This window comes from Carassius carassius, chromosome 21 (genome assembly GCF_963082965.1).
Source record: "Carassius carassius chromosome 21, fCarCar2.1, whole genome shotgun sequence".
Taxonomy (NCBI): Eukaryota; Metazoa; Chordata; class Actinopteri; order Cypriniformes; family Cyprinidae; genus Carassius; species Carassius carassius.
Genome location: NC_081775.1, coordinates 12,307,289 through 12,319,697, shown reverse-complemented (window position 1 = coordinate 12,319,697; position 12,409 = coordinate 12,307,289). Strand labels below are relative to the sequence as shown.

Below are 12,409 nucleotides of genomic sequence, written 5' to 3'. Positions count from 1 at the left end.
AGTACTTAATGCCACCTTAAGAACACAAAACCTTGATGAAGAAGGCCTTCATACAGTTCTATGTGAAGCTGAAGCCATTATTAATGGGCGTCCCATTACTAAGGAGTCTACTGACACCAATGATTTGGAAGCACTGACACCCAATCATTTGCTGCTGTTAAAGACTACTCCATCATTACCACCAGGGATCTTTCAAAAGGAGGATATATATGCTCGTCGTCGATGGAAACAGGTGCAATATATATCAGATCTGTTCTGGAAACGATGGACAAAGGAATACTTGCCTCAACTGCAAGAGCGGCAAAAATGGTCATCTCCATCTCGCAACTTCGTTCCAGGTGATATTGTGCTTTTGGTTGATGACTCAGCACCTCGTAACTCATGGATAACTGGAAAAGTGATTCAAACGTTTCCAGATAATCAAGGCTTTGTTCGTCAAGTGAGACTTCAGACCAAGACAAACCGCTTGATTAGACCAGTGACGAAAATCTGCCTTCTGCAAGAGGTGGATATTTGACTTTTAACACAGACATGGACTTATTACACGTATCACATACGCACCACATACTTCTCACCTTACATCGATGGTAAATTCACTCTGTGCTGACACTCTGCTATGGATTTTACAAGGACTCCGTATTGATGTATTGTAAATGTGCAAACATTTATGATTGATGTAAAAAATATTCTTTATATACTTGAGGATCTTGTATTTATAAATGTCTCCTATGTGTATTTAATATAATTATTGATTTATAATAATTAGGGGCTGGTATGTAGGAGCCATATAATTGGAAAGTCATGTGACCAACTGATAATGGGAGTGTCATTAATTAAGTGGGTTAAAACACCTGTTGTGTGTGTGCGTTCACATGGAAGAATGGGGTGAGTGCTGGAGCACATATTTTGTTGACCGTACAAACCTGTACAAAATAAAACAAAGTTTAAGCTTTCAAAGAAACGTGTCACAAATGTCATTCCTCCACTCAACTCCTTAGCGGTCTTTGGATTGTTTATATGTGCCGCTACACAGACCATATACATATACATATATATATATATATATATATATATATATATATATATATATTAGTGGTGGGCCGTTATCGGCGTTAACGTGCTGAGTTAACGTGAGACTCTTATCGAGCGATAAAAAAATATCGCTGTTAATCTATTCTCAAAGTTGGGTTGGGAGCTGGGTCTATACTAAGCAAGCTATGATGACTTTCATCTTGATATTTTATATAACCGACTGGCTGAGGCCAGCCTAAAAAGATGCTCAGGACAGTTGACGGGCCACTGCTGCGCGTCGTCACGAAAGCTTATCTTTTTCACGTGTTTTTAAGCCTTACCGATTGTCGATTTAAACATTAAAGCATCCAAACACAAGACGTGGAAAAGCTGAACAGAGTAGCTGGTTACTCGCGCGCTGTGTTCGGTGCGCACGAGAGAGAGAGAGCTGCGTATCACGGACAGCGAGACTGAACCGAGCTCTCCTCTGCGAAGTTCTCCTCGAAGTCCCTCCTGCACCTGAACAAACAAATACAAATCGCAGTTTGAACAAACAAAAAGATGCGAAAGAGCCCAATTCAGTACTTTCTGTGTTCTGGTGTTCAGGGCTCACGCAGAGAAAGGCGTCTCAAAACACTTAAACATCAAATTTGCTTATTTTTGCTCTGTGCCGACAAATACATACAAAATATGTCAAAATATCCACCTTGGAAATTATTCTCGAAAAAACGGTCAGTTATTTTTTTAAGTGAAAGTAAACAGTTGAGGAAAAAAATGGGATGTGTATTATATTGGATGCGTTCATCGTCTCTTAAAGTGACCGCACCTAATTTAGCTAATGTTAATCCAAGAAAATGAAAGAAAAATCACTTACTGCTCTTGACTGAATTACTTTGTAGTTTTAACAGTCAAACCAAAAATTATTCAGACACCAGATATAATTTTTGATATATAGCAAAACTGTAATAATGTGAGAATTGTTGAAGGTGTCTGAATAAATGTAGGTTTGATTGTATATTTAATTTTTACATTGAAGATTATCCAGTGCTATTTTACATTTAATTATTTGGTTTCTGTACCTTGACACCTACAAACTTGAAAAAAAAAAAACTTAAACATTGTGTAAATAGCAAAAATAAATAAAAATAAACGAACATACAAATTAAACATTTTCAAACAGGGCCCACTGGTACAACCTTCACCGGGTCCCCGCTGACCCCAGCTACAGCTCTGCTCACGCCTGTTTCACACATACTCCATCTGCAGTGCGTATGCAGTCCGTGTGCGTTATGTATGTGGTGCAGCACGTACTCAATGTGCTTTCACGCAGGACACGTTTGCAGTCCGCTATACTCGGTACGTAAACGATCCCTGCACTGCTGCAGACGCAACGCTCCTGGAATGCAACTGGAATCCTTTAACATGGGTGCTTAAAAAAATATGCAACGCATACGCACTGCAGAAGAAGTATGTGTGAAACAGGCGTAAGGTTGTTTGCTTCTTGTGCAATGTGGAATTACTTTACAGCTTTTTCAAGCACTTTGTGATGCATTTTGGAAACAGGAGATGAGCCCCTTTTCTAATGCACCACCTAGCTTGATAAACCCCTTCTCAAAGACTTACTCTTTGTCAATTTTATTTGGGTAACACACATATTCTGAATGCCTTCGGCAGAATTCGAATGAGCCATTTTAATCTAGATTAATCTAGATTAATTTCAAGATCACAGTGAGATTAATCTAGATTAAAAAAAAAATATCTATGCCCACCACTAATATATATATATATATATATACATACAGGTCCTTCTAAAGAAATTAGCATATTGTGATAAAGTTCATTATTTCCATAATGTAATGATAAAAATTAAACTTTCATATATTTTAGATTCATTGCACACCAACTGAAATATTTCAGGTCTTTTATTGTTTTAATACTGATGATTTTGGCATACAGCTCATGAAAACCCAAAATTCCTATCTCAAAAAATTAGCATATCATGAAAAGGTTCTTTAAACGAGCTATTAACCTAATCATCTGAATCAACTAATCAACTCTAAACACCTGCAAAAGATTCCTGAGGCTTTTAAAAACTCCCAGTCTGGTTCATTACTCAAAACCACAATCATGGGTAAGACTGCCGACCTGACTGCTGTCCAGAAGGCCATCATTGACACCCTCAAGCGAGAGGGTAAGACACAGAAAGAAACTTCTGAACGAATAGGCTGTTCCCAGAGTGCTGTATCAAGGCACCTCAGTGGGAAGTCTGTGGGAAGGAAAAAGTGTGGCAAAAAACGCTGCACAACGAGAAGAGGTGACCGGACCCTGAGGAAGATTGTGGAGAAGGACCGATTCCAGACCTTGGGGGACCTGCGGAAGCAGTGGACTGAGTCTGGAGTAGAAACATCCAGAGCCACCGTGCACAGGCGTGTGCAGGAAATGGGCTACAGAGAAGCTGCACTGGACTGTTGCTCAGTGGTCCAAAGTACTTTTTTTGGATGAAAGCAAATTTTGCATGTCATTCGGAAATCAAGGTGCCAGAGTCTGGAGGAAGACTGGGGAGAAGGAAATGCCAAATTGCCTGAAGTCCAGTGTCAAGTACCCACAGTCAGTGATGGTCTGGGGTGCAATGTCAGCTGCTGGTGTTGATCCACTGTGTTTTATCAAGGGCAGGGTCAATGCAGCTAGTTATCAGGAGATCTGCTGAAAAGCTTTATGGAGATGAAGATTTCGTTTTTCAGCACGACCTGGCACCTGCTCACAGTGCCAAAACCACTGGTAAATGGTTTACTGACCATGGTATTACTGTGCTCAATTGGCCTGCCAACTCCCCTGACCTGAACCCCATAGAGAATCTGTGGGATATTGTGAAGAGAAAGTTGAGAGACGCAAGACCCAACACTCTGGATGAGCTTAAGGCCGCTATCGAAGATACATTTTATTTTAACTTATCACCATTACAAGCAAGATGTGCATGTCTGATCTCAACTCTCATTGCCACAATAACAGTGTTTTACAACACACAAGTTACAGCAGCAAGAGACAAGCTAACACCAATAAAGAGCTGATGACACCTGAGCTCATTTAAGTTTGTCTTTCTTCGCCACAAAAACAGTGTTTTAAAATACACTGTTACAGCAGCAAAAGACAAGCTTACACAAGAAGTAACTGGACCAAGATCCAAACTAAACCAAACACTTTCCACCACAATGGTGACTTCAAATGTATAAAGTATCAACATTTAAACCTCTGTTAATTCTCAATAAGAGCTTCTCTAGATGTCTGACAGAAATAAAGTCACAGAAAACCTTGTAAGGAGGATCTGTGAACGTCTATATCGGACGTACAGAAGACATAAAAAACATTTTAAAAAAGACATCATAAACCATTCTGCCTCCTCAGTGGACATCTTTTCAACGTCTGCAAAGACATAAAAAGATGTCCACTGGACGTAACTTTGCCCAATGGATGGTTGATGTTAAAATACGCAAACATAGTAATTTTTTGTTAAGTTTACTCAAAAAAGCGCTAGCGATAAGTTGCCTTATTTTTTTAAGTTGACACAACTTTTTTTTTTTACAGTGCAGTATAGGGTTTACTGTATTTTCATAAATATTGTGACATTTTGTCAAAAGGTCAAAGTTTAAATATGCTGTTATTTGTTTTACTTCAGTGTGCAAAAAGTGTGCGGTCAAAAATAAGAACATAATTTTCTGTTAAATTTACATGTTGAGTTAACTTAAATATATAAGTACACTTGAAATTAATACCAAGTTAAGTGAACATAATCGTTTAAGTACATTAAATAAGCACCAAGTTTGGTGAACTGAGTGATTTAAGTACAATCTACAAAACCGTCAAGTTAAATATGTAAGTTTTGGGAAACTCCATTACTCAATTAAATTGAGGCAACGAGTTTACTCAATCAATTTAGTTCAGTCAACTTATTAGGGTTTTCTACAAAAGCGTCAAGTTAAATAAACTTAAATATGTAAGTTTTGGGAGACTCCATTACTCAATTAAATTGAGGCAACAAGTTTACTCAATCAATTTAGTTCAGTCAACTTATTAGGGTTTTTACAAAAGCGTCAAGTTAAATAAACTTAAATATGTAAGTTTTGGGTGACTCTATTACTCAATTAAATTGAGGCAACGAGTTTACTCAATCAATTTAGTTCAGTCAACTTATTAGGGTTTCCAGTGTATTGGTCTAACGAGTTAAGCAGTAACGTTAGCTGCCATGTTCTTTCTCTCAAAGGAAAACGATTGGGCCACTTCATCAAATACTATAAGTTGTCGTTTCAATAATCATACCATATCAAAATCACGTACCACAAGGATAACATATTTCACTAGTAGAAATCATGCAAAACAACTTTATATCTACATAACTTTACTCACCTAACATAATACACTAAAAAAAAAAAACGTCATCTTGAAATGTAGTTCAGCAAACCAAACAGACCAAAAGGACGAATTTTGTAATCCACCAATCAGTGCTTTTGTTCTCTTGTTGCTAGGCAGAATTCCTCCCATGGCCAATCACATTAAAGGAAGAACAGAGTGACGTTGAGTTGAGTTTTTCCAAAGGATTACTCATGATTTTGAGCTCACAACACTTGAAATCTTAAGTTTATGCATTTTGAAGGTAAATTAGTTAAATTAACTATTTTTAAGTGGCAGGGCCAAAACGCAAAATTTTAAGTAATGTTTAGTCAACATTACTTGATTTTTAAAGTCAAGACAACATTAGGGTTTACAGTGTACAGTCTATGGTGTGAACACACCATTAAGAATCATAATTGTGATAATCACTATACCAGTACATTTGAAATCAGCTGTAAATGGGTAAAATAAAATGACACGCTGACAACTTAGCATAAAACTTTTACTTTCCAAATAATATTAAAATATAAAAAAAACTAGCTACTACAACACAAATACAGTTATTTAGTTTTGGAAAACAGACATTTTATATGTGCATGATATTAATTTTAGGAAGAAACTTTCCAGGGGGATAATTGTATTTTGATTCCCTTGACATCAAATCGTTTGAAAACCCATGCCATTGCTATCTATGTTTTCTTTCATAGAGATATCCTGCAGTTGGGTGGCTCAGCGGTAGATGGCGCCATTGCTGCTTTATTGTGCACGTCAATCATGAATCCTCAGAGTATGGGCATCGGTGGAGGATCTATATTCACAACACGGGAAGAAAGTGGTGAAGATTATCCTACCTTTAATACCTTAAATAAATAATTATTTTTATATTGCATATTATTGTTAATGTTATTCCACATCTCTATTATCTAGGCAGAGTGAGAGTAATCAATGCCAGAGAGACTGTCCCAAAAGCTTTTAAAACCAACCTTCTTGCCATGTGTCCAACCACAATACAGCCAATGGAAGGTGACAGTGAACAGTGGACATTTTTTTTTAATACTTAAATATGTAAATATTTATATTTAAATATGTGCAATGCCCCATCAAAAGATGTAACCCACTTTTCTTTAAATACAGGCCTTTTTTTGCATTATATAGGAAGTAGCCTTTTTTATCATAACTACACACACTCAGTGTACTGAGCATTTTAAGCACAAATGATAGCTACAGTTTCTCTTTCTTTCTAAAGGTGCTCACTGGATCGGTGTACCAGGTGATATCCGTGGCTATGAGCAAGCTCATAAATTGTATGGACGTTTACCTTGGGCCAGTTTAATTGAGCCCACTATCAAGATGGCTAGAGAGGGTGTCCCTGTACCCTATGTGCTCTCTCGATTTTTGCCACTTCTCTTAAAGGAGAAGCCAGAATCACCATTACGGTAATACATGTACTCACAGTCTGAATGGATAAAGACTTAAAATGTTCCCTTTAATAGAGCTTTTTAAAAATGAATTCTGTCACATCCCAGTACGAGTGAAACCATTCATCAGAATGTGCTCTTTTATAGCCAGTTATTCCAGAATGAAGAAGGTGAGTTATTAAAAGAAGGGGACATAGATTTGAGATTTGAAAAACTAGCAGATACACTTGAGATCATCTCAGAACAAGGGGCAGATGCTTTATACATCGGAGACATTGGCAAAAACCTTGTCAGTGATATACAAAGTGCAGGTAATTCAGAATTCCACTTTCTACAATCGTGATTTCTATAAATTTACACGAATCACAGTTAATTTCATGTGTATTTTAGGCGGAACAGTTTCTCTGGAGGACTTGAGGTCGTTCAGGGCATCTGAATTAGGTGCTTGGGAAGTGGCTCTAGGAGAGTATGAAATGCACTTTCCTCCACCGCCAGCAGGGGGAGCTACACTTAGCTTCATACTAAATACCATGCTAGGTGGGAAAACTAATTAACCCCTTTGTCCTTTATTACTTTTACTCGCTGAGCCCAAGTATCACAATTGCTATTCTTTACTAGTGAATAATTAAGTTTAATGTTAAAACACATTGTCACAGTGTCTGGTCTGTGTATCCCTGGGTGTCTACTAGTGTTTTCACTTCCTCATATAGTCACCCCACTGCAGGTACTACATTTCCCACAAGCCTTTGTCTGATTCATCACTGTAAATTGCACACCTGTTAATTGCACTCAGCTGTTACCACTTTCATAGTTTTCACCTGCCCATATATACCCTGTTTGTTATCAGTTTCATGGAGTCCTTGGTTTATGTCACCTGCTTTTCGTGTTCCCTAGTGTTTGTCATGTTTCTTGTTTTGGACTGCTTTTATGGATATTGACCTCTTGCCTGGATTACGATTATTGGATTCTCCAAATAAAACACTGCAAATTGGATCTCTCTGTTGTGTGTATGTTCGTGACACACATAGCATTATATTTTGGCGCAGACCTTTTTGCTTGTGCTACGGGCATGAGTGACCTAGCTATTAGCGTTCAAAAAAAAAAATTGGCAAGATTTTTTTTGCTCACCAAGGCTGCATTTACAGTTTTTCTCAATTGCTTCGGAACATTTTTTCAAAAACAGCCAATGCTACCAAAATAAAAAGTGTTTTTGTCATTGTGTTAGCCACAGTGGTCAAAATGTCTAGATGTTTTTTTCACCATGGAAATATTTGTTATATGCAATTTTAATTTTGTTATATTCACTTTTATGTGCACAAGTTTTGTCTGTGTATAAATATTTCAACAGTAGGTAAATATGTTTTGGGCAAAGTCAACACTGTAGTAAACAATAAGGAAAAAAAAACTTTTTCATATATGCAGTACATTATATATATATATATATATATATATATATATATATTTTTTTTTTTTTTTTTTTTTTTTTTTTTACATATTGTGACGATTCAGCTGCCTCCTCCCTGATTGTCACCGGCACCCCGTCCTAAATCGCCGCCCTTCACCAGGCTCCCGACTGGAGTGGGTGTGTGAGAGGAGGGGCGCTGGACGAGTCAGGGCTGGCGGCGTGTGATGGGGCACACCTGAAGGAAATGGAGCCTCATCTCCGCCGCTGTTTAAAAGCCCAACGCGCCTCTCCTCGGGAGACCGGTCTCTTCCCCGTGCATGCACACTGGTGCCCTCGTGGGTCCAGGAAGGGTGCGTTGAGGGACTCCCGCGCCACTAGAGACGTGAGCTGGCGGACCCGCGATCCGGATGGGACCCGCACCCGTTTGCACGGCACTCGTGCCAGGATGCCGGGCCGTCCATCCCCTGCCAGCGCCGCGGCCAAAGAGAGTGATGCGGGCGCTAGAGGAAGCCGCCGCCCCTCGCGCCCCGGACCGAAGAGGGGAGCGCGTGCGGCCGCCGGACTCCGCCCCTTACCTGGACCCTTCCTCCATGAACACTGCCCGACCCACACGAACCCCGCAGCACGACGAGGACACCAGATTCCCTGTTTATTTTGGACGATCTTCCCCTTTGGCCACCTTTATCCCCTGTTTTATTTGATTTCTGTTAATAAAAGCCTCTCCGAGGCCTGACACCACGCCCACTGCATGTGTCTGTCTTGTGCTCCTCCCGCGACAATATTTTTAAGTGTCCAAAAACTGTACAAAATATTCCAAAAATTATAGAAACTTTCAAAAAAAAAAAAAAAATTTACAAGACATTTTCCACCCCTTTGCAACCATAATGACAAGCTAGTTGCCAACTTAGCAGACACTACAACCATTCCATGTCTCATACTTAAGGAATTTCCACAGTCTGATAGATTTTGATAACTGAACAGATCATTTTGCTTGTGGTATTTTACACGATGAAAGAACATTTATAAGTTGTGAAAAGTTGCTTAGATCAATAAGAAATTCAAACCTGATGTGAACAGGAAACTAGTTGTTCAGACATCTGAACTTATTGTTTGGAGAAATAAACTCTCATTTGAGAACTGAGTCCCAGCGATTAAGAAAAAACTGTATTAATAAAATAAAAATACAGTAGAAGCAGTAATATTGTAAAATATCATTACCATTTGTAGTTTTCTATGCTTTAATGTATTTCAGACTTACATTTAGTCCTTAAACGCAAAGCTAAATATTCATTTGCATTACTTCAGTTTTCATTGTCACATGATCCTTTGCTCTAATTTGCCGATTTGTTGCTCAAGAAATATTTAATATTATTATTAGTGATTGTTATTATTTATTTGATATACATATTAATGATAAGTATATAAATGTCAAACCTTTTTTATTTCTAATCTGTTCCACTGATTTATTTCTCTGTTTTCCTCAGGTTTTAACCTAAATTCTGCATTTCTGGAGGGAGACGAGAAGGTCTTAACATTTCAACGTTACGTAGAAACCTGTAAATTCGCCAACGGTCTTAAGAAGTTCATGAAAGATCCCAATTTTGCTTCTCAAACGGTAGGCTTTGTAGGAGGAAATTGTTTGTTTTACATTTTTAACTTCTCTGTAAGTGTTATAGGCACAAAACCATTGGTCAGGCTGTACTTTAGTATCTGAACAGAAACATTACAGTCATTACACTTTCTGGAGGCACTAGTGTAATCTGCTATAATGACTTAAGTGCTGTGTTCTGGGGGATCATTACTGCAGGCAGTAGAGTACAGCACAGCAACACTGCCATTACTGCTGGCAACCCACTGGTTGGGACACATAAAGCCATGCATTAGTTCATCATCCTCTACGTTCTGTGTGGCTTGAATAGGAGGCAGTTGAGATCATTCAGAAGCATTTCGCGGATAAAGTGAGAGCAAAAATCAGCCCTGACCGCACTTATGATGCCAGCTACTACAACGTCACTCCATACCTGGACTCTCATGGCACCACTCATGTGTCTGTGCTCGCTGAGGATGGTATGGCGGTATCTGTGACCAGCACCATCAATCACATGTATGTGCCTTCAAATCACATTCATTCCATTTATATGAGTGCTAGAACACTGTCAGATAATATTGTGTATTATACTCTTACTCTAGTAAAGAATCCAATGCTATGCAGGAATAAAACTGTGCATTAGAAAGTGTCAAAACTGACTGTTTCTTTCTGTCTTCTCAGATTTGGATCCAGAATTTTCTCCCCCAAAACTGGCATCCTCCTCAACAATGAACTTGCAGACTTCTGTGGAAAAACAGACCAGATTCATGCTGGTCAGTTATAAAATCACAAATTGATCATTAATGCATACAGCTACCAAAACCAAGATAATATTCTGTCTTGAACTACTAATACACTGAAAAGAAAATGGTGTATGAATGAAATAATTTTCTTGTAAGGTTTTTACAAATCTTTTACTAATTTTACAGTGTTATAACAGTTTTATCTCATAGTGATTTATTTTAGTGTTTTATTTTTTATTTATTTAAGCAGAACAGTACAGAACGTTGGCGTTTATTTGAATTGGATTTTGGTATTTATCAGAATTTGTATTATTTATTTGGTATTCTTTAAATGGCTTATCAAACATGATAAAAACATAATTATCAGTGTATCTGTATCAGCTAGAATTTTAATATACCATTAAACAACAACAACAACAAAAACATATAGCCACAAGATCTAAATCTAAATATTTTCTTATTGTGGTGATTTCTAAATTTATTAAACATTTTTTACACCTTATTTGACCAGTAGTGTATTAGTAGTTATTAAGAAAATGTGGCTACTGTTTTGTGAGTTTGAAATGTTCTTCTATCATATTTATATATTGGTGTTTTTGTTGTTGTTAATGAAGGTTAAACCAAAAGACATGCAACCTTTCTATCAGCTACCACAGATGTTTTAAATAAACTCATTCATTTAAAATGATTTTGATTATTCATTATGTCAACATGTTATTTAATCAGAGTAAATCAACCTGACAAAATAGGTTACAAAAACTCAAGTCATTTTTATGGGTTGGATCAAATAAAAAATACCTTTACAAAGATGATTTATACAGCATCACATGACAAATATGTTATTATATAGTTCTTGTAAGTGCTGGTCGATAAGTTTAACTTATACTTAACACAAAATGTTCCTTCAAATAAGAACAGAGGGATATAATATTTTGACATTTGGTGAATGTATAAGTATCATTTCTGTGTGCATCTGTGTGAAGGTGAGCAGCCGCCTTCCTCCATATCTCCAGTGATCCTTTACTCCCCATCTCATAAGCACATTGTGGTCATAGGAGCCTCAGGTGGCAGTATGATCACCACCGGGGTGGCTCTGGTGAGTCTAAACTGCACTTAAACAAATTTAACGCACTGTGATTCAGTAATCCAGCTCTAACCCAAACTCTTCTGGCTAGACTCTCATGAACTTCCTGTGGTTCGGCAAGACTCTGCGAGATTCCATCGACGCCCCTGTAGTGTTTGTGGACTCCAAAAACGTCCTCAACTTTGAGCCCTCGTTTGACAAGGTAAGTAGATACAAATGTTTCCACGTGGTCAGTTGTTTGTAAAGGATCAGGTGAAATTTCCAAACCTTTTTCACCTCTTTTCCTCCTCAGATTGTTCTGGAGTCACTTCAAAAGACTGGACAAAAAGTCAAAGTCCCACAGATGTTTTATAATGTGGTAAATGCAGTGTCAAAGGAAAACAACTTCATAGATGCGGTATCTGACTCACGGAAACATGGAAAAGCTGCAGGGTATTGACCAGGAGCGCAGTTGGAGACGTAAACTGGCCAGTTGACAAACTGACAAATAATAGCAAACACCATTAATATGTGAAATTTTGATGCTTTACTGTGAAAAGCATGAAAATATATATGTTTAATTTAGTGTGAATGATGTGTGCTGTAAATATGTTGACACATATATATATATATATATATATATATATATAAACAGTATGTTAATGTTATTTTATAATAGTTTGTAACACTGATTTAAGCACACATTTAAAATATTAATTTGTAAGTTACCCAACTTGCTTGTATAATGTGAGTTGATTGGTGCACATAGCCGTCAAAGAGGGCAAATATACAACA

At 37.7% G+C, this 12,409-nt stretch overlaps 1 protein-coding gene across 1 annotated transcript; it reads left to right on the top strand.

Moving 5' to 3' along the window:
• Positions 1-880: 880 nt before the first annotated feature.
• On the top strand, positions 881-12,080 carry LOC132098258 (glutathione hydrolase 5 proenzyme-like). Its single transcript, XM_059504430.1, has 12 exons — positions 881-885; positions 6,105-6,232; positions 6,325-6,420; positions 6,644-6,833; positions 6,963-7,126; positions 7,206-7,352; positions 9,705-9,835; positions 10,140-10,324; positions 10,490-10,581; positions 11,535-11,647; positions 11,727-11,837; positions 11,928-12,080. The coding sequence occupies exons 1-12, from the start codon at positions 881-883 to the stop codon at positions 12,072-12,074; spliced, it is 1,509 nt and encodes a 502-aa protein (XP_059360413.1). The 3' UTR covers positions 12,075-12,080.
• Positions 12,081-12,409: the final 329 nt, after the last annotated feature.

Coding starts and splice junctions, on each gene's coding strand:
- LOC132098258 (XM_059504430.1), top strand. Junction 7,127..7,205: donor CAGTGATATACAAAGTGCAG/GTAATTCAGAAT, acceptor TGTGTATTTTAG/GCGGAACAGTTTCTCTGGAG. Junction 11,648..11,726: donor TCACCACCGGGGTGGCTCTG/GTGAGTCTAAAC, acceptor TCTTCTGGCTAG/ACTCTCATGAACTTCCTGTG.